Source organism: Zalophus californianus, chromosome 1, assembly GCF_009762305.2.
Source record: "Zalophus californianus isolate mZalCal1 chromosome 1, mZalCal1.pri.v2, whole genome shotgun sequence".
NCBI lineage: Eukaryota > Metazoa > Chordata > Mammalia > Carnivora > Otariidae > Zalophus > Zalophus californianus.
Window position 1 is genome coordinate 79304417 of NC_045595.1, and position 19792 is coordinate 79324208.

A 19792-nucleotide genomic window follows, 5' to 3' on the forward strand; every position below is an offset into this window, starting at 1 on the left:
CTGGAGTGGCAGGGGGTGGGAGGGATGGGGTGGCTGGGTGACAGACACTGGGGAGGGTATGTGCTATGGTGAGCGCTGTGAATTGTGTTAAGACTGATGAATCACAGACCTGTACCTCTGAAACAATACATTCTATGTTTAAAAAAAAAAAAAAGAAGATAGTAGGAAGGGAAAAATAAAGGGGGGGAATCGGAGGGGGAGACGAACCATGAGAGACTATGGACTCTGAGAAACAAACTGAGGGTTCTAGAGGGGAGGGGGTTGGGGGGATGGGTTAGCCTGGTGATGGGTATTAAAGAGGGCATGTATTGAATGGAGCACTGGGTGTTATACGCAAACGATGAATCATGGAACACTACATCAAAAACTAATGATGTAATGTATGGTGATTAACATAACATAATAAAATAAAAAAAAAACCCAATTCCTCTGTACATAAAGAGTCTTTAAAAGTCAGTGTGATCACAGAGGGATCTCCTCAGTGCTACATGGATGGTGTCAGTGGTCTCAGAAGGTGGTACTCCCTGAAAGGTCACCTGAAGAGGCAATGTGACAACCACATGGGGAATTGTACTAAGACAGAGAGGAGATCAGGGTACCATGGCCTCTAGGCTGAGGGATCCCTCTCAGTGCACAATGGGCAGTCGACATCCTATATAGTGTTTTATGCTGTTAGCAATTTTTTTATTATGTTCAGTTAGCCACTGTATAGTACATCATTAGTTTCTTATGTAGTATTCAATGATTCATTTGTTGCGTATAACACCCAGTGCTCATCACAACACTTGCCTTCCATAGTACCCATCACCCTGTTACCCTATCTCCCCACCCTCCTCCTCTCTGAAACCCTCAGTTTGTTTCCCAGGATCCACAGTCTCTCATAGTTTGTCTCCCTCTCTGATTTCTCCCCCTTCAGTTTTCCTTTCCTTCTCCTATGATCCTCCGTGCTATTGCTTATGCTCCACATATGAATGAAACTATATGATAATTGACTTTCTCTGCTTGACTTATTTCACTTAGCATAATCCCCTCCAGTTCCATCCATGTCGATGCAAATAGTGGGTATTCATCCTTTCTGATGGCTGAATAATATTCCATTGTATATATAGACCACATCTTTATCCATTCGTCTGTTGAAGGGCATCTCGACTCCTTCCACAGTTTGGCTATTGTGGACATTTCTGCTATGAACATTGGGGTGCATGTGCCCCTTCTTTTCACTACATCTGTATCTTTGGGGTAAATACCTAGTAGTGCAATTGCTGGTTTTTTAACATCTTGAGAAATCTCCCATCAGGGAAACACAAATCACAAAACCACAATAAGATACCACCTTACATCAGTTAGAATGGCAAAAATTAACAAGACAGGAAACAACAAATGTTGGTGAGGATGTGGAAAAAGGGGAACCCTCTTACACTGTTGGTGGGAATGCAAGCTGGTATAGCTACTCTGGAAAACAGTATGCTTTCAGAAATTTTTAAAAATGTATTTACTTTAAAAATTTACATAAAGTCCATGCTATGTCATTTGTAAACCAGATACAGGTATTACTGATAATAAATATTATTAGAACAATTCAATTTACCAATAACAAACCTATTATATTAACAAACCACCCCATTAAGACATAGATTAAACGAGGACAGAAGTCTAAATTGCAAAATAAGTTAACCATCAAAGAAATAGTATTTAGAGTTTTGAAAGTGGAATACAGTGAGGATCTAAGAGAATTACATGAACCCCATACTCAGCTACTTAATAATCTCATCACTTCTACATATTTTAAGTGATAGATAAGACACCTGTGGCAAATGCCTACCTGGGAATAACACCTGAAACCTTTGTTTGTGTGGAGAACAAGAGACTACAGAATAGCTGGACAACAAACACAGGAAAAATAAGTCTTCTTGTTGAAACTAAACTGCTTAGAGGAGCCTGACACAGTTATGTCTCTCCTCTGACAGAAGCTGTAAATAAACCCAAATAGTGAGTGCTATGGTAAAAAAAAATACTATAGAAGGAAGGAGGACTAATTTTAAAAGGTGACAAACTTACTAGTGGTCCTAAGCTTTTGTAAAAAATGAAAGGAAAAAACAAAAAAACCCAAAACATTGGGATAGGTTATTTAGGGGAATAGGAAAGACCTTGACCTAAAATATACAATTTTTGCATAATTCTATCCCTATCATTAAAAAAAAACCCTCTTTTTATTCTAGAATGGGAAAAAGTAATCTTTTAGTCCTTTTTCACCATTGTAATCTTTATCTTTTAATCATCTTCATTTAAAAAATAATAAAGAAAAAGTTAATTAAAACCTAGACTTTTTGGCTCTTCAGAAATTCCTCAAGTAAAGGAAAGAAAGATAGGCTTTGAATAACTCTTTGGGAAAACAATTTTGAGTGAAATACACATTCCCATGTGAGGAAAGAATGGTACCTATTTATATTGAGGGTGCGCTTCACTTTTCAATTTCTTATTCGTGCTTTCAGAGCCTTCCATTGACAACAAGAGAAGAAACACGTAGCTTCAACAGCTTTATCCAGTCCCCTAAATAGCATCAGGTGCCAAAGACTCGAAGATACGTCACGGGAGAAAAACATCTCTAATACAGTTTGCTATATTTTAAACCAAGAAAGACAATCATTAATTGATTTTAGTGGAGGAAGAGGGCAGTTTTGGGAGAATGTAGAAACTGGTAAGTACTGATCTAGTCCATCCATTTCCTTATTAGTGTTTCTCTAAACAAAAAAGAGGTCATTGGTGATTTCTAAAAAGGAAAACCCCAAAATGACATTTTCTAAAAAGGTAAATTGAAGAACATTTTCATCATAAATTAATATATACAGCAGCTTTATAATGAGATCAACTTCCAAACCAATAAATTAGAGGTTACTGTTGCAGGGACAGCAATAGACTTTTTAACAGAAAACTGGTAGCAACAGCTAATCCCCATGTCTAGATTTATATTAATTAAGGGGCTATAAATATGCATAGGGAAATGCTAAGGAGAAGTGGGTCAAAGCCAGGGCTAAACACTGAGGTCAGTGTGTCTAAATTTACACCAAGATTATAATGAGACAAACTTAACTGACAAATACACTCTGATGAGTCCCATCAAATTTGAGTTTGCAGAGCAGAGTCTCAAATGAAAATTAAGTACTTAATCTTTAAAGGATAGTTGATTTAAGAGAAATTTAATAAGCATGTATTATTTTTATGAGAAAAACTGGAGTTATTTCTATTTTGAAAAAAAGAAAACCCAATATTGAGACATTATCAAGGAGTACACCTAGACCCTTTTCTCACCTTTAAGATATCCTTGCTCCACCATGAAAACTATGAATATGCAACATAGCCAGAGTTCCCCAAATGCAACTCCCATATATAAATCAATGGCTTCTTTGTCTAGTATAACTGAAACTTTAAATCACCTTTCCAGAGAATTAAACAAACAAGCAAATGAAAACCTCCCCCAAAGAGTAACCTGTCACTTACAAACTTTCACCAAGTTGGACACAGACTATTTTGAACTCAGATGTGATGAATCCCAACTTGATGCTATCCACAATACTCTGAATGTGAATCCACTGAAAGGATGCATTTTCTGCAGGAATGGAACCATTCTGAATAAGCCTAATGTTAAAATATACCATCCCTATCAGACCCTTGCCTAGATAAAAATGTATACATTTCTCAGATAGATGAATCCTCCTAGAGAGGACCAGGGGTGGCTAGCACTCTTATGTGCCTTTCCCCCCATGTAGCAGGATTATTTATTATTCATGCACTGAGGCTGAGTGATCTTTTTGAGAGTCTTTCTTATAAAAATCTAACTCAAAGCTAGATAAACCATAAAGGCATCTCCTCTAGGTCTCCATTTGTCCTAACTTCCCTTATTTGAATTAGACTGTATATGAACATGTTTTCATCATGGGAGACAGTCTAGACAGAAAGTCAGTCACTGGAGTACAAGTGTGGCCACGATGCTCTGAATAAAAGGTTGTGCACCTCACTGATGTGAGCAGTTGCCCCATAAGGTAATACCTATACCTGCCTACAGGCACTCAGGCATATAGGTTTTTGCAGGCTGCCCTCAGCATTTGAGTATCACAAAAAATGTGACTTATTTGGGGAAATGCTCTCAGAGGAAAGGCAGTTCTGAATTAGGGGGAAAATATCCTTATATTTTCAAGAAAAGATAAACTGGGGCATTCAATATTCAAGCTTATAAGTGCTTTATTTGGCAATAGGTTTCTCCACAGGATACTTAAGCAGGAAGTTCTTCAAATATATCTAAAGCATTTTGATTTATGATTTTTTTTCCAGGAACACTACCTGTCATGGAAAGAAATATGCCTGTAGTTTAAAGGAACTCCAATGCTGCTTATTATGCAAATTCCTCACCAATTCGACATGATCAAAAGTTCAACAGCTATAAGAAGCATTAAGCTCCAGGATCTCTTACAGGACAAATATAAGGAGTAGGAAAAAAGAAAGAAGTTATTGCTGTTGTGTAGGGATAATTAGCCTGACATGTCAAAAGCATCTTCTTTTTTAAATAAGAATTATTGTGACTGTTGTTACTGGAAGCACCCTGCCCAGGCCAGATACTGAATGGAAGGCATTTAGAAAGTAAGGAAATGTAAAGATAACTGCTTGGTAATTAAGGGTCTCAGACTCAGACACTGGTAGGGTTACATTAATTCTACATATTTCCATAATTATAATATTTCTCCCAAGACACAATATGATCTCAAATACCCAAATTAAAAAGGCAACATGTTATTCAATCATCCGGTGTTTTGTCCACACAAGTAAATCCCTGGACAATTAGAGGATTTTTATTATGTTGTTTTAGAACTCTCAAATTTCCATTTTAAAACACTATAGTGCATTGTTATGATTTCAAATATATATTATTTAAATGTGTTATTTAAATAATTTATTTTCATTTCTCCTTAAAGAAGAAAACCAAGACTACCAGTAGCCTACTTTCCACAGCAACACATTCTGCACACTTCAGTAACAAATATTAATAGTAATTCTAATGCAGCAACCTATTCTGAAGTTTACTGTATTATCTCTTTTAAAAAGGGTTGCCATGAAAGTTAATAGTATGAAGCAATATTATCTAAGAATATTTAGTCTGTCTGAAAAAAGTCCTTGACAACCTATAAAAATACCCAAACCTTAAATAAAGGTAAGTTTTGAAGCTGACTGAGGAATACATTAGGGTTCATTATAACCATTTTCTCTATTTTTTGAATATGAAAAGTCCACTTCCTCTCTGTCCTTGGTAAAGCAGAGTCTAAAGCCATCTAGTGTAAACATTTTACTAGTATTTCCTACATGTGCTTAAACATATTAGGTCTTCACTTACTTAAAATTTCCTACAACTCATTAAAAAATTACTAACCTGGTTGACATCCTAATTATACTGAATTGGTAAGATTTTAGTGCTGTTATAGGACACACCAATCAGAATCCTACAAAGGATGAGTGGACAACTCTATAGTGATAAAAAGCAAAGCAAAACAAAACAAACCCAGAAAAGATAATATATCGCCACCCTAGGGATTCATCTTCCTGCTTTATGAATGCTGGTAGCATAGCTATTACCTGGTTCAGAGCTATTTCCTGGGTCAGAGGTAAGGAAATGAGAAAAATAAACACAAGCATGATAAACACAAAGTTGTATTTTCTTCTTTACCAAAAGGGAGCAATTTCTCCAATGCCCCTCCCCCCTTTTAAGATTTTATTTATTTGAGAGAGAAAGCATGTGTGTGTGTGTGAGAGAGAGAGCGCACACACTCACAAGCAGGGGGAGCAGCAGAGGCAGAGGGAGAAGCAGGCTCCCCGCTGAGCAGGAAGCCTGATGCAGGGCTCCAGCCCAGGACCCCAGGATCATGACCTGAGCCGAAGGCAGATGCTTAACGACTGAGCTACCCAGGCGCCCCTAACAGGCACATTTTGAATGCAACCCATATAACAGCAAATAAGGTATAGTTTTTACCATTTTTTTTTTAAGAATTTTATTTATTCATTTGAGACACAGAGATACAGAGAGAGAGAAGAGAAAGCATGAGCAGGGAGAGAGGCAGAGGGAGAGGGAGAAGCAGGCTCCTTGCTGAGCCAGGAGCCTGATGTGGGGCTTGATCCCAGGACCCTGGGATCATGACCTGAGCCGAAGGCAGACGCTTAACCATCTGAGCCACCCAGGCACACCTAGTTTTTACCATTTTTAAAAGAATCAAGCTACCAAGGAGATATATTTAACTAAGAAAGTAACAAAGTTTTTGTAGGTCAGCATTTTTGGACAATGATATATCAAAAAAATAATAAATAGCTAATATTCTTTTTAACCTAGACAAATTGGATGTTCAGGAAAGATATCAAACTGATTGTTATGTTAAATAAAGACTTCCTACAAAAGAAATATCAAGGTTGATTAGGACACCTGCTTTGTCATGGAGTCATCTCTCCCCTGCATCATGAAGCCACCAATTCCTTCCTGGCAACTCTGACTCAACTTCTTTTTACTTGTTTCACTACCTGGCAATCCAAAACCTAAACCCATAGTCAGATAATTTTAGCTTTCTTTTCTCACTCTGTGTTTTCTAGAAAATCATGATACTTTGATAAAGTACCATAAAACTGGATCTTTTAGTTTACATTATTATATACTAGTATCCCTTGTAAGACAACTAAAGGGTTCCTTTCTACAGAATGACAAGGTAGGGAAACACATTTATAAATATACAGGTAACCAGAATTAAAATCTTTAAAAAAAAAAAAGGTATCATTTATTTATTTCTTTTAGACGTGAGGGAGGGGGGAGAGACCCATTAGCAAACAGGGGGAGGGGCAGAGGGGGAGGGAAAGGGACAAAGCGGGAGGGAGAGGGTTAAGCAGACTCCACACTGAGCGTTAAGCCCAATGTGGGCTTAATCCAATGACTGTGAGATCATGACCCCAGATGAAATCCAGAGTCAGATACTCAACTGACTGGGCCACCCAGGCACTCTGATACTTTGCTTTTTTCAAACCAAATGTATGATGGTACAGAATCATTTCTGTGAAACTTCTTTAATTCACAAAACAGAAATGTTCTTCCCCTTAATGATGTGTATTCCCTGATTTTATTCATCCTTTCAATGAATCTTCAGTTCTCTAGGGCCTCCACACCATAGATGACATATTCCAAGTACATCTGAATGAGCCTATGGGAACGTGTGATGCAAGAGGGGGCAGTGTGCCAGGATTCTACAGATAATACTAAGTTAGAACGCAAAGTCCTTTACACATTTTTTTGGACTTTACTTACTTTCCTGGTTTTTAAAATACCGGGTAGATTGACTACCTACATATACATATAGCTTTTCTTTACATAAGGTGTCAGAGAAGTTAAAAGACTATGAGTTATAGCCTAACCACATCCATATTTGGAAAGTACTGATTAGAATGACTTCTGGAATTTATCAATGTGACATTTTAGAAGAGAGCCAATTCTTCACAAAGAGAACAGCTTGAAGTTAGCTTTATGTTGTACCATATATTTCTACTTCATAATTTTCTCACTTTAAAAAAAAAGTCATAGGCATTAGGAGAAACCTTATGTCTATGCACCCATATTAAATGTCTTTTTTAGAAAAAAAATTTTTTGCATTCCTGCTAAGATAGCCAGCTTTGAAAACAGGTAGGCTTATCATTTTTACAGCTTTATCTGAATTTCAGTTAAAGAAATTGTTCTTTGCCAGTTCTCAAGTGTAGTAGAATAGGATGTGTAGAAGAAGCAGGCAGAAGAATCCTCTTAAAAGTCCATTTATGTACCTTTCATCAGTCTAACAGCTCACGAGTTTAGTGTAAATAATCTACACAAATATGCCTGTGTTGAAATAATTAATTCTACTTTATGGTCTCCATCCCCTAGCAGTCACTATCAATTATAAAATTTTCACGTTTGGTAACACAATTTATTATGCAATCATAACCAGGTCAAAGACAAGCAATTAATAACAATCAAAGTTAGGTATCTGAGACAATTTATGGATAAGGATTGTATCAGTTGGTTAAAAAACAGGCAATAAGTGATCTGAAACAAAGGGCTGGGACGTTGGAGACTGAGGAAGAGGCCATTCTCTGACCTTTTCCAGAACACTATCAAAGAACCATTGGGAGCAAATTCCTCTTTCCATTTGCTCAGTCCGTTTGGGAAGAATAAAGCTCTTACCAACGAAGCTGCAGCTGTGCTCACCCTTGGCTTAATCACTGTGTAAGGCTGAGGGTCAATTAGCTGCCATTCTTAGTTCTATTTGTTGTTCTAATAAAGATACACATAAATCTAAGACTGGGAGTAACCAATATTTGATTTTCATTTGGAAGATGCTGGGGGGTAGGGGGAAGAGCTCATCCAAATTGAGTGTTGATGTTTGTGGGTATGCTCAGAGCATTTTCATTTGACCTGGTCTGTACACTTTTGCCTATTTGAAGAGTGGTCAACAAAGACTTCATGGTTGTATGAAAGTAGGACCCTGATGGCTCAGGCTGAACCATGAGGCAGCTTTTAGTTTAAAGGCAGATGACAGGGAAATGAAATACACAGGGCAAAGGTCAGAGCCCAAAGGCTTCCCTCACAGAACAAAAGAGTCAAATTACACACCTTTTACAGATTACACTGCTGCTCATCTTTGGCAATTAAAAATAAATCCTTATTATGGAAAATTTCAAACATATTCAAAGGTAGATCATTATAATGAACCCCCCACCATGTACCCATCACTCATCATTCAACACTTAAAATGGTCAATCTCTTATCTTCCACATCCCTCTCTACTTCTGATCTTTCTGGATTATTTTGAAGCAAATTCTAGATATCAAAGGACTCTATCTGCAAATAGTTCATTTTTCTAAAAGGTAAGGACATGTAAAAAAATTCATAATCAAATTTCTCTTTTATTATGCCTAAAAATTTCTGGCAATAATTCCTTAGTATCAAGTGCTCAGTTTTCAAATTTCCAATTATCTCATAAAAGTCATACATTTGGGGCATAATTTTTTAATGATACAGTATCAGAATTACATTCAGAATAAAACAAGCTTTTAACACTTCAGATAGCAAAAGCAGTGGAGTAGAAAAGTAGAACTGAGATAAATAAAATAATGCCAGATGACATCCAGATTTATATACTTTTCAGAAAAAGAAGAGAAAAAAAGATTAGAAGTATTTCTGAAAATTACTCTGTAAATAAAGCATCTGAAATAGGGAAACTGTTGACCTGCTTGTTTTATCTCATAATTGTCAGTGTTCTCAGGATAGTTCATTTTATATGAGGCAAAATACCCATTACTTTTAGGTCTGAAGACGGCAAGATAAGCATATTTTAAGTAATAAAGAGACTTCATACAAAGAATGTGATAAATATCTAAGAGTTTAAAAAAGTAACCACAGGCGCGCCTGGGTGGCTCAGTCGTTAAGCGTCTGCCTTCGGCTCAGGTCATGGTCCCAGGGTCCTGGGATCCAGCCCTGCATCGGGCTCCCTGCTCAGGAGGAAGCCTGCTTCTCCCTCTCCCACTCCCCCTGCTTGTGTTCCCTCTCTCGCTGTGTCTCTGTCAAATAAATAAATAAAATCTTTAAAAAAAATTAACCACAAAAAAGCAAAAACAAACTTCAAAAGATAAATCAAATAGGACAGAGCTTAAATTTTGTATATACTTGAAAAGAGAGTATTGACAAATAAGAGCATTCCATGAAAAATGGAAATCTGATTAGTACTTTTAAACTTCAGCAATTCACGGATTAAATCATGTTCACCAAGGAGGACTAAATTCCAAGAGCCTGGAAGGTTGGTCCTGGCCTTTTGAGCTTATCATCCTCTACTCCTTTCTGCTGCCACTCTGTTCCTCAGCGGTATGACACAGCCAAACTGGTAGCCAGGTGATGTCTGACAAATAAGAGTGCTCTGGGCAGGCTCAAACAGCATCACTGTGAAGTGCGAACAGGCCTATAAAGGCAGCAGTTAGACCTACCTAGACTGCTGCACTGGGAACAGAATGATTATCACTGGTGCACCCGTCCACTGGCTGGTAACTGTTGGGACATTTTGCCACCCGAGAGATAATCCTTCCTAGGAAATAATGCAATAGGGACTACTAATTCAAGGTTAGGCTTTCTCCAGAGTTTAAATCCAGGAGTGTCAGTGCTGAGGTGGTGGTGTTTAGAGATTATTCAATTATTCTCTTCTCTCAATTAAATTCAACTGAGTAGGGATTTATCAGCCACTGAATGTATGGCTATTTGGAGTCCTAAAAACTCTGGGAAATGACATCAACAGCAGTCCATGACTGTTTACAAAGGGCTTGCACATGTACCTCACAGGAATACCATGATTTAGGTAGGGCTGACGATTATCTCTGTTTTTTATGAGAAATCGAGTCTGAGGAAAGTTAAGTGACCAGTACAAGTCACACAACTAACAGTGGAGCTGATATTAAAATCTGTAACTGCTGACTATAAACACCATGCAGTAAGGATGTGCAGCCTCACCCTCAAATATTTAACATTTATGAATAGCCCAAAAATTCTTAGAAGAGACAAATGTAAATTATGAGAAAAGTATGAAAATTGATTAAAAAATCAGTTTATGTGGGGAGAAGTGTGAGAAAACTTTTAAAATTGGTTAAATTTATATCCTTATGCAAAGCCTACTTCGCAACTAATAGCACTCTCATGTTAAAATAGCTCTATAGATTCAGTATAGGAAAATCTTATTTATTTGTATTCTATCAAACTTATATGTGTGATAATTGAAGATAAGTTTAGATTGAAGTTTAACTTAAATCCGGGGGGGGGAAATCTGCAGATCAGAAGTGACCCAGAAAAGAATGTGAAGTAAATCCATTGAAAAAAATGGACATTTTAACTTGTTTAACATAAATCTTTTCAAGACTCTAAAAGTGTGAACACACGTATAGATGATGTGCCAATTAGGAAATGTTCTTATACATGTTTAAAACATTTAGTCCATTGGCATGTATTTTACAAACAATATTCTATTCTTTTATCAGATGGGCTATAACTAATTGGTAAAACTTAAGGTTTTATCTTTAGGCTTATTCTTTACTTTTTCTTTATCCTTTAGGCTTATTCTTACTATCAATAGCATTATTTTCAAAATCTATTTATTTATTTGATTTTGCTTTAGCCATGGTGAGTGATTTTATTTTTATTCTTTTGCAGAATGTATCTGTAATTTTCTGAGACACAGCAAAAGAGAACTCTAATTTACTGAACAGAAATCTTTTTGATTGCTGAGAGAAGGCTTTGGTGGGGTAAATGTATTAAGCAGGGATTACCTGTACAGAGAACAGTTTCCCACATATGAGCTGATTCAGAGATAGGCCCATTTTAGCTGACTGGGAGACCAAGCAGGCCTGGCTACCACTGGGATAAGGAATGCCTCTTAGCATGGAGCTTTTTCTCTAAGTGTGAAGTTATACCTTCTTCCATGTGCAAGTGAGGATATTCATCCAGTGCTCAGAAGTGCCTCCTAAATAGTATGGTCTCAAAGTTTCTTTCTTTTCTCCCCCTAGTTTTATTGAGATATATTTGACATAAAACACCACTAAGTTTAAGGTGTACAGCATGATGACCTCATGTCAAAAGTTTCCTGAATAAGTGACTTACTTCTCAAAATAAAATTTTCTCTGAAAATACCACTCCCCTCTAAATTTCAGCAAAGCCCTGAAGTACTCTTTTGGGAGTGGGGAGGCAGATGCAGTTCCATGTCCACCATTTCCAGGAGGACTACCTGGTTTAGTCCTCATATCACACAAAAAATGTCTTTTGATGACATTACCTCTAAATGAAGTTTTACACAGTCATACAGACAAATGGGATTGAAATAGGAATGAGACAGAACACAGTATTTGTCATTCAGTTTTAAATTAGTGCAGCATTACTGAACTTCACTATCTGGGGTAGAAGTAGGAAATAATTTTAAAAACATGATCTTGCACAATTACATTTTATTTTCCTTTTGAAGTATTTTTATATATCCTTATTTTAAAAAGTTTCTACTATTGAAAAATAACACACAGAATTTGAACGGATAATTTATAATTATAATTTATGTTTTATAAACAAGCCAGGAGCCTAAAAGAGACCCTGATTCCCCTTTGTCATTTCTCTCTTGTCTAAAACTTCACTTACCTAGTGAACAGAATTTATTCCTGAACGTGGAAGACAGAACCTCAAGAAATATTAATACTAATTAAATACTCAAAGAAGAGTTTCTCATTGAAAACATCAATGAAAACTCTGTAGCGACCTTTGGATTTTTGTAGTTTCCAAAATAAACCCAAATATGTAAAAACTTGGCAGTTGGTCTTCTGGTTAAAAGAAGCTGGTCAAAGACACATAATCACACATCTAGGACAACATAGAAAGTAAGAACTTTCAGCATTAAGCACACCAGCAAAAGCCACAAAGGCTCAGCCATAAACTCTCCTTAGTTTTCCTGGGAAGATGTACTTCCTAGTTGAGGACCATTCAGCTTTTTTGTTCTATTAGCTTGAAAGGACGCATGGTTATTAAAATGCCAACAAGGTCACGTCTGCATGGTACTGCTTGGTTGTTATCAGATTTTAATAGCCTACATTTCTCAAATTAACATCTTCTGGTAGGCATCTAATTAAAAATTAAGCCATTCAATTTGAATTTTTATTATTATTTGGCATTGCATTTGTAATGCATTCTTTAAATGCACTTCCCAATTCAAAATGATTTTTCATTACTTTTTATCACACTCTGCTTTTTCCTTCTTGGCAAATAATAGGTCTTAAAAAGACTAATGAGAAGACCCACTTAAAAAGAAAGCAGTTACACACCACGGAAATTTAAAATCAATAATAATAATAGTTATAGTAGCAGTAGTAGTGGTGGTGGCAGTAAACAATTCACTAAGGTCTGACATTTAAGTCGAATAGACTTGAATTCAGTATTGGACTTAAAGTCTCTTACCAGGGTTGCAATCTGTAAGAAGTGAGCAGATGGAGAGGAGAACTTTAGAAATGGTTAGGGCTGGACTCCAGTTGTCCTTTAGGATGTCCAGACAGATGACGCCCTGGCTGTTAATATTACAGTGATAGATTCTTGTTCGGAAGGTAACCTAGAAGAAAATGTAAAGTTGTTAAGAACAGACATACTTTTTATTAAATAAAATAATCCAAGGGTCGCTGGTTGAACCATATACTTAAATTTTCCTTAGGCACATGAAAAGAATCAATAAACAAAATCATTATTTCAGAATTTGTTATTATGGACACAGAGAATTAAACCCCAATAACGAAATCATGTCCTTTTGCTTTTGATGAAGGGTCCGATTACTTAACTAATGTTCTGGGGACTGAATTTGCTGCAATTGTAGGAATGTTCGTAAGAGAAAAACTGTGACTTCTAAAAACATTTCAAAGAAAAATTTCAAAATTAAAAATTTCAAAGGAAACTTGTTGGAGTCCATTTGTTTTAAGGATTTTGTATATTTTAAAGTTGAAAACAGCATGGGGATACTATAAAAAGAACATACTATTTGTCATGGTTTAAAAACATGAATTAGGCATGTATGTAAATAATATACGTAGTTTATAAAAATATTACAGTTTATGAACCTTTTCCTCCTTAAATTCTATATCTTGAATATAATATTAGCATAGCCTACCTCTGTCCTATGATAGCTAGATCACCACTGCACTTTGTTTAGGTATAATTTTGAAACATGTTTATAACATTTTTAAAGAACTTCAATTCAAAAGTTAAGTCTAAATCAGTTTTATAACCCTGGTAAAACTCTGTTTTATAAAAGTCTGAGATAAGCAATAATAAGATCTTAACGATATTTATTAATATCATGTTTATAAGTATTCTCAAAATTTAAGTTGAAATATAAAAAAATCTTGGTGTGTTAAAGACCAGTCTTGTGGTTCCCTAAGTTCAAAATGGCAATGAGCCAAAAAATACATGGCAGGTTTTGTTGCCACCTCCCCAGGGCATCCAGCATCCACTCAAACATCAGATTTACTTAATTTGTAAAATCAAGACTCAGAAAGGACAGACAGATCCCATCTTCTACAATTAGTGAACAACATAGTACCATTCTCAGGCTAGATTAATACTTCTAGTAAGAACTGTCCTAGGGCATCTGGGTGGCTCAGCTGGTTAAGTGTTTGTCTTCAACTCAGGTCATGATCTCGGGGTCTTGGGATTGAGCCCCATGTCTGGCTCCCTACTCAGCGGGGAGTCTGCTTCTCCCTCTGCCCCTCCCCCCACTCATGCTCATGCTCATTTCTCTCTCTCAAGTAAATAAATAAAATCTTAAAAAAAAAGTGCCCTTTTAGGAACATGTCAGACCTTACAGATAACTTCAACATTCCTTCTACACAAAGACATTCCAAACACCTAGCAATGACGAAGAAAATATAACATTAAAAAAAAAAAGCATAGCTGAATTTGCACAGAGAATCCCCAGAGGGCAGAAATGAAAACCCAAAATTACAGTAAGTACATGAGCTGACAGTGTAGCTACCAGGGGTTGGACCTAGGGAAGAGGGAGAGGGTGAAGGATAGTAGCCAGTCTGGATAAAACGGAGGCTTGGGTTTTGATGCCCTAATGGAGAAAGGTGAAACCTTAGGTCTACATGTGGCAAGAGGCTGGAATTGAGAGCCCTTACATAGATTAGGACACTTGAGCAGCTAGTCTTTTAGTAAACGGATGGACTTGAAAAGATAATGCCTTCTGGGAGAGATAGCAAAGACACTTGCTAGAGAAAGCCTAGGCTCTGAAGTGAGGAGAAAAATGTTTCCCCTGCATTCTAAATCCTGGGCATATATACTATGCAAATACCAACTGAAAAAGAGCTTAAATGGCTATATTGCTATCAGATCTATCTATCTATCTATCTATCTATCTATCTATCTATCTATCTATCTATCTATCTATCTATGTTGAAGGCAAAATGAATAAAGATGATTGCTGCATTATGATAAAATGAACAATTCATCAGAAAAATACAACAATTCTGAATCTGTTGTACTTAACAAGATAGCCAAAAATATAAAAAGTGAAACTTAGTAGAATTATAAGGAGAAAATGATACATCTACAATCAGAGGGATATTTTGCTGCAGTAACTGAAGTCATGCAGACCAAAATGTAATAAGGATACTGAAAATAGGAACAAGCAAATTAACAAAATGAAGGGATTGAACGAAGATGAAATTCCACACTCAACAAAGAATATATATTCTTTTCCAAGCACATAAGAAACGTTTATAAAAAACTGATCACATGCTATGCCACAGAGGAAGCTTAACATATTTCAAAGAATTGTTAAGACCACAAAGATTCTCCATCAAGTGTTTGGGGAACTGAAAAACACATTTTTCAAATAATTCTTGGATCAAAGAAAAAGTCTGAGGTAAGCAATAATAAGATCTTTAAGATTTAAGTTGAAATATAAAAAAATCTTGGTGTGTTAAAGACCAGTCTTCTGGTTTCCTAAGTTCAAAATGGCGATGAGCCAAAAAATACATGGCAGCTACATTTATAAATGAATGACAATGAAATGCTGGATTGCCAATACCAAACTTTTGAGATTTGGCTAAAACAGCTGTCAAAAAGAAATCTATAGTTTCAAATACATAAAGTAGAAAGGAGGAAAGACATTTAATGAGTGTTTAAGGAAGGAAAAAGAATAACAGAGTTAATCCCATAAAAGTAGAAAGAAATGCATGAGAAGAATTTAATGAAATGGAGAATACCCAGTAATATTAAAATTCTGCAGAGAAGTCTGAGTGCCTGTTCCTTTAAGTGCTAGATGAAAAGACAAAATTTTTATGACCCAATGTAAATGATGAGTGGCTTTTATATACAATGTTTTAAAAACCTATCAGATACTGATTGGCTATTTGGAGCTAGTTAATCCTCAAAATAACTCAGAGGTAAGTAGTATTATTGTGCCTACTTTTAAAATAAAGAAACTGTAACTCTGTGAGGTGATGGATGTTAACTAAACTTATTGTGGTAATCATTTTGCAATACATACATAAATCATTATGTTGCACACCTAAAATAAATACAATGTTCTATGCCAATTATATCTCAATAAAATGGCAGGAAAAAAAACTAAATGAAGGCACTGAGGGGTTAAAGAACTGGCATGTGGTTGCACAGTTGGTAAGTGGAGGAGCCAGAATTTGAACACAGCTTTGTTGACCCAAAACCTCATACTCTCCTACTTAGCCTCAATGCCTCTGTTCTTTTTTTTTTTAACTTTTAATTTTGAGATTATTATAGATTCATACTGTGTTGTAAGAATAATACTGATGGATCATATATGTTCCTCCATCCACTTTCCCCCAGGGGTAACATCCTGCAGAACTGTAATATGGTATCACAGGAAACACACTGATATAGTCCGCTGACCTTTTCCATTTATCACCAGTTTTATATGCACTCATGTACACCTGTTTCTATGCAATTTTATCAGATGTAGATCTGTATGATCACCATTACAGCCAAGATACAGAACAGTTCCTTCACAAACATCCTCTGTGCTACCATTTAACTGGTGCAGTCACCTTCCCACTTTCCTCCCTTGATTCTTGACAACCACTACTCTCTGCTTCATCTCTATGATTTTGTCATTTCAAGAATGTTATATAAATGGAATCATATAGAATGTAATTTTTTGAAATTGGCTCTTTTTACTTGTACAATTCCCTTGAGATCCATCTAAGTTGTTGCATTATCAAGAGTTTGTTCCTTCTTATTGCTGGGTAGTATTCCATCGTTATGATGTACCAGTTTGTTGAACCATTTACTATTGAAGGACAAATGGACTGAAAAGTTTCTAGTTTCTAGCTATCACAAAAAAAGCTGCCATGAACGTGTGTGTGTGTGTGTGTGTGTGTGTGTGTGTGTGTGTGTGTGTGAACTTAAGTTTTCATTTCTGAGATAAATGCCCAAAAATGCAATTGTTGGGTTGTATGATAAGCTTATATTTAGTTTTATAAGAAACTGCCATATTTTTTTCCAGAGCAACTGAACTACTTTACATTGCTACCAGCAGAGTGATCCAATTTCTCTACATCCTTGCCAGCATTTAGTTTACTATGCTTTATTTTAGCCATTCTGATTGGATGTAGTGGTTGGTAACACATTGTGGTTTTAATTTGCATTTTCCTAATTGCTATTGATGTTGAACACTTTTTCATGTGCTTATTTGCTATCTGGATACCCTCTTTCTTAAAAGAGGATGTTCATGTCTTTTGCCCATTTTCTAATTAGATTGTTTTTTACTATTTTAAGTGGAGATACTTCATTAAAAGTAAAGTATAGTTGGATGAAAAATAAAGCATGAGTTTGCAAAGAATCTTGTGGATTTTTTGGACAGAGAAAGAAGGCTTTACAATTTAATGTTTTGTAATACTGATTAAAGGATCTACTTTGGTGATGTTTGTTAACTTTTGTCCCAACAGGTGTTCATAAATAAACCATACTGAATCAAACAGGTAGTTCAATTATTCCTATATTTTAATGCTCTAGGCTCCCACAAATAGTACTTATATATTTTTTTAATTTGTGTATGGTTGACACACAATGTTACATTTCTTTCAGGTGTACAACACAAACATTCAACATCTCTACACGTTATGCCCTGCTCACCACAAGTGTAGCCACCATACAATACTATTACAACTGTCACCGTACAACACTATTACAGTATCATTGACTATATTCCCTATGCTGTACCTTTAATTCCTGTGACTTATTCACTCCGTAAGTGGAGTCTGTATCTCCCACTTCCCTCCACCCATTTTGCCTATTCCCAACCACTTTCCCTCTGTTACAATCAGTTTGTTCTCTGCATTTATAGGTCTGATTCTTTTTGTTTATTCATTTGTATAGATTTTTTAGATTCCACACATAAGTGAAATCATATGGTATTTGTCTTTCTTTAACTTACTTCACTAAACATAATACCCTCTAGGTCCATCCACGTTGTGGCAAATGGCAAGATCTCATCCTTTTTTTATGGTTAATATTCTACTGTATATATACATACTACATCTTCTTTATCCATTCATCTATTGATGGGCTCTTGGGTTGCTTATGTCTTTTCTAATTAGTGTTTTAATTTTCTTTGGGTAAATACCCAGTAGTGGTTATTAAATCTTATGGTATTTCCATTTTTAATTTTTTGAGGAACCTCCATACTGTTTTCCACATTGGCTGATGATTAGTGATGTTGAACATCTTTCCATGTGTCTGTTGGCCATCTGTATGTCTTCTTTTGGAAAACTGTTTATTCAGGTCCTCCGCCCATATTTTAATCATATTGTCTAATTTTTTTGCTGTTGAGTTGTATGTATAAGTGGTTGATATATTTTGGGTATTAGCCCTTTAGGGATATATCATTTGCAATACCTTCTTCCATTCAGTGAGCTGCCTGTTTGTTGTTGTTGTTGTTGATGGTTCCCTTGTGCAAAAGCTTTTTATTTTGGTGTAGTCCCAACAGTTTGTTTTTGGTTTTGTTTCCCTTGCCTTAGGAGACATACCTAGAAAAATTATACTAAGGCCAATGTCAGTGAAATTACTGCTTGTGTTCTCTTCTAGGAGTTTCATGGTTTCAGGTCTTACATTTGGGTCTTTAATCCATTTTGAGTTTATTTTCCACAAATACCACCATTTGAACTGGAAAAAAAACTGATGATCAGAGTTTTAAGAAGTGTCACACATTTACCTATTGTAATGTAAGTTACAACCTCTTCAGGGTTCCCTTATCACACTCTTATTTCTAGTAACACACTTGCCACAGGACCTCCTCATCAAAGGTGAATTACCCATGAAAGTATTTTCTTTCAACTGATGTCTAATGCAGTGCTTGGCCCACAGAAAGAGCCCATTGTTTGCTGAACAAATGCTAACAAATCATAGGCTAGTGCTCAAACAGACAAGTATCTTTCTGAGGGGTCGTAGTATCTTATTGTTCTTTAGGTAAAAGAACATTTTATTTATTTATTTTATTATGTTATGTTAATCACCATTTTTGATGTAGTGTTCTATGATTCATTGTTTGATTATAACACCCAGTGCTCCATTCAGTACGTGCCCTCTTTAATACCCATCACCGGGCTAACCCATCCCCCACCCCCCTCCCCTCTAGAACCCTCAGTTTGTTTCTCAGAGTCCATAGTCTCTCATGGTTCGTCTCCCCCACCGACTTCCCCCCCTTCATTTCTCCCTTCCTACTATCTTCTTTTTGTTTTTTTAACATATAATGTATTATTTGTTTCAGAGGTACAGGTCTGTGATTCAAAAGTCTTACACAATTCAAAGAACATTTAAGAACCACAACTTATAGTAGACTGAAAACAGGGGAGAATAACCTGAGAAAGCAAGACATATTTGTTACTACTACCTATTTAAATAATAAAGAAAATTTAAAAAAACATGTGGCCTGGTCAGATCAGCAAAAGTGTTCCACAATCAAGGTAAAAACTTGCTAATAACAGCTCTTGAAACAGCCAGCATTCTCTTCCAGACCCTATCAACAAAAAGGGGAAATGAAAGAGAAGAATATATGCAAATTAATAAGGAATTGTCAGTAGTCCTTTTAGACATTAGTCATATAGAAATAGAAAATGATGTTTTGAATATTGACAAATATCAAGAGATCTGTACATGTTAGAAGGAGATTTTTACAGGCTGACAGGCCACCATCACTCTACAGAA

General features: G+C 36.0%; 1 protein-coding gene across 2 annotated transcripts in view; it reads right to left on the reverse strand.

Moving 5' to 3' along the window:
• The window catches only part of UBE2E2 (ubiquitin conjugating enzyme E2 E2), a 372538-nt gene that overhangs the window by 39606 nt on the left and 313140 nt on the right, over positions 1-19792 (reverse strand). For both annotated transcript variants that reach the window (XM_027586093.1, XM_027586094.2), the window contains one exon: positions 13022-13169. In XM_027586093.1, coding sequence (XP_027441894.1) covers positions 13022-13169 — 148 coding nt within the window. The remainder of the gene's footprint in view (positions 1-13021; positions 13170-19792) is intronic.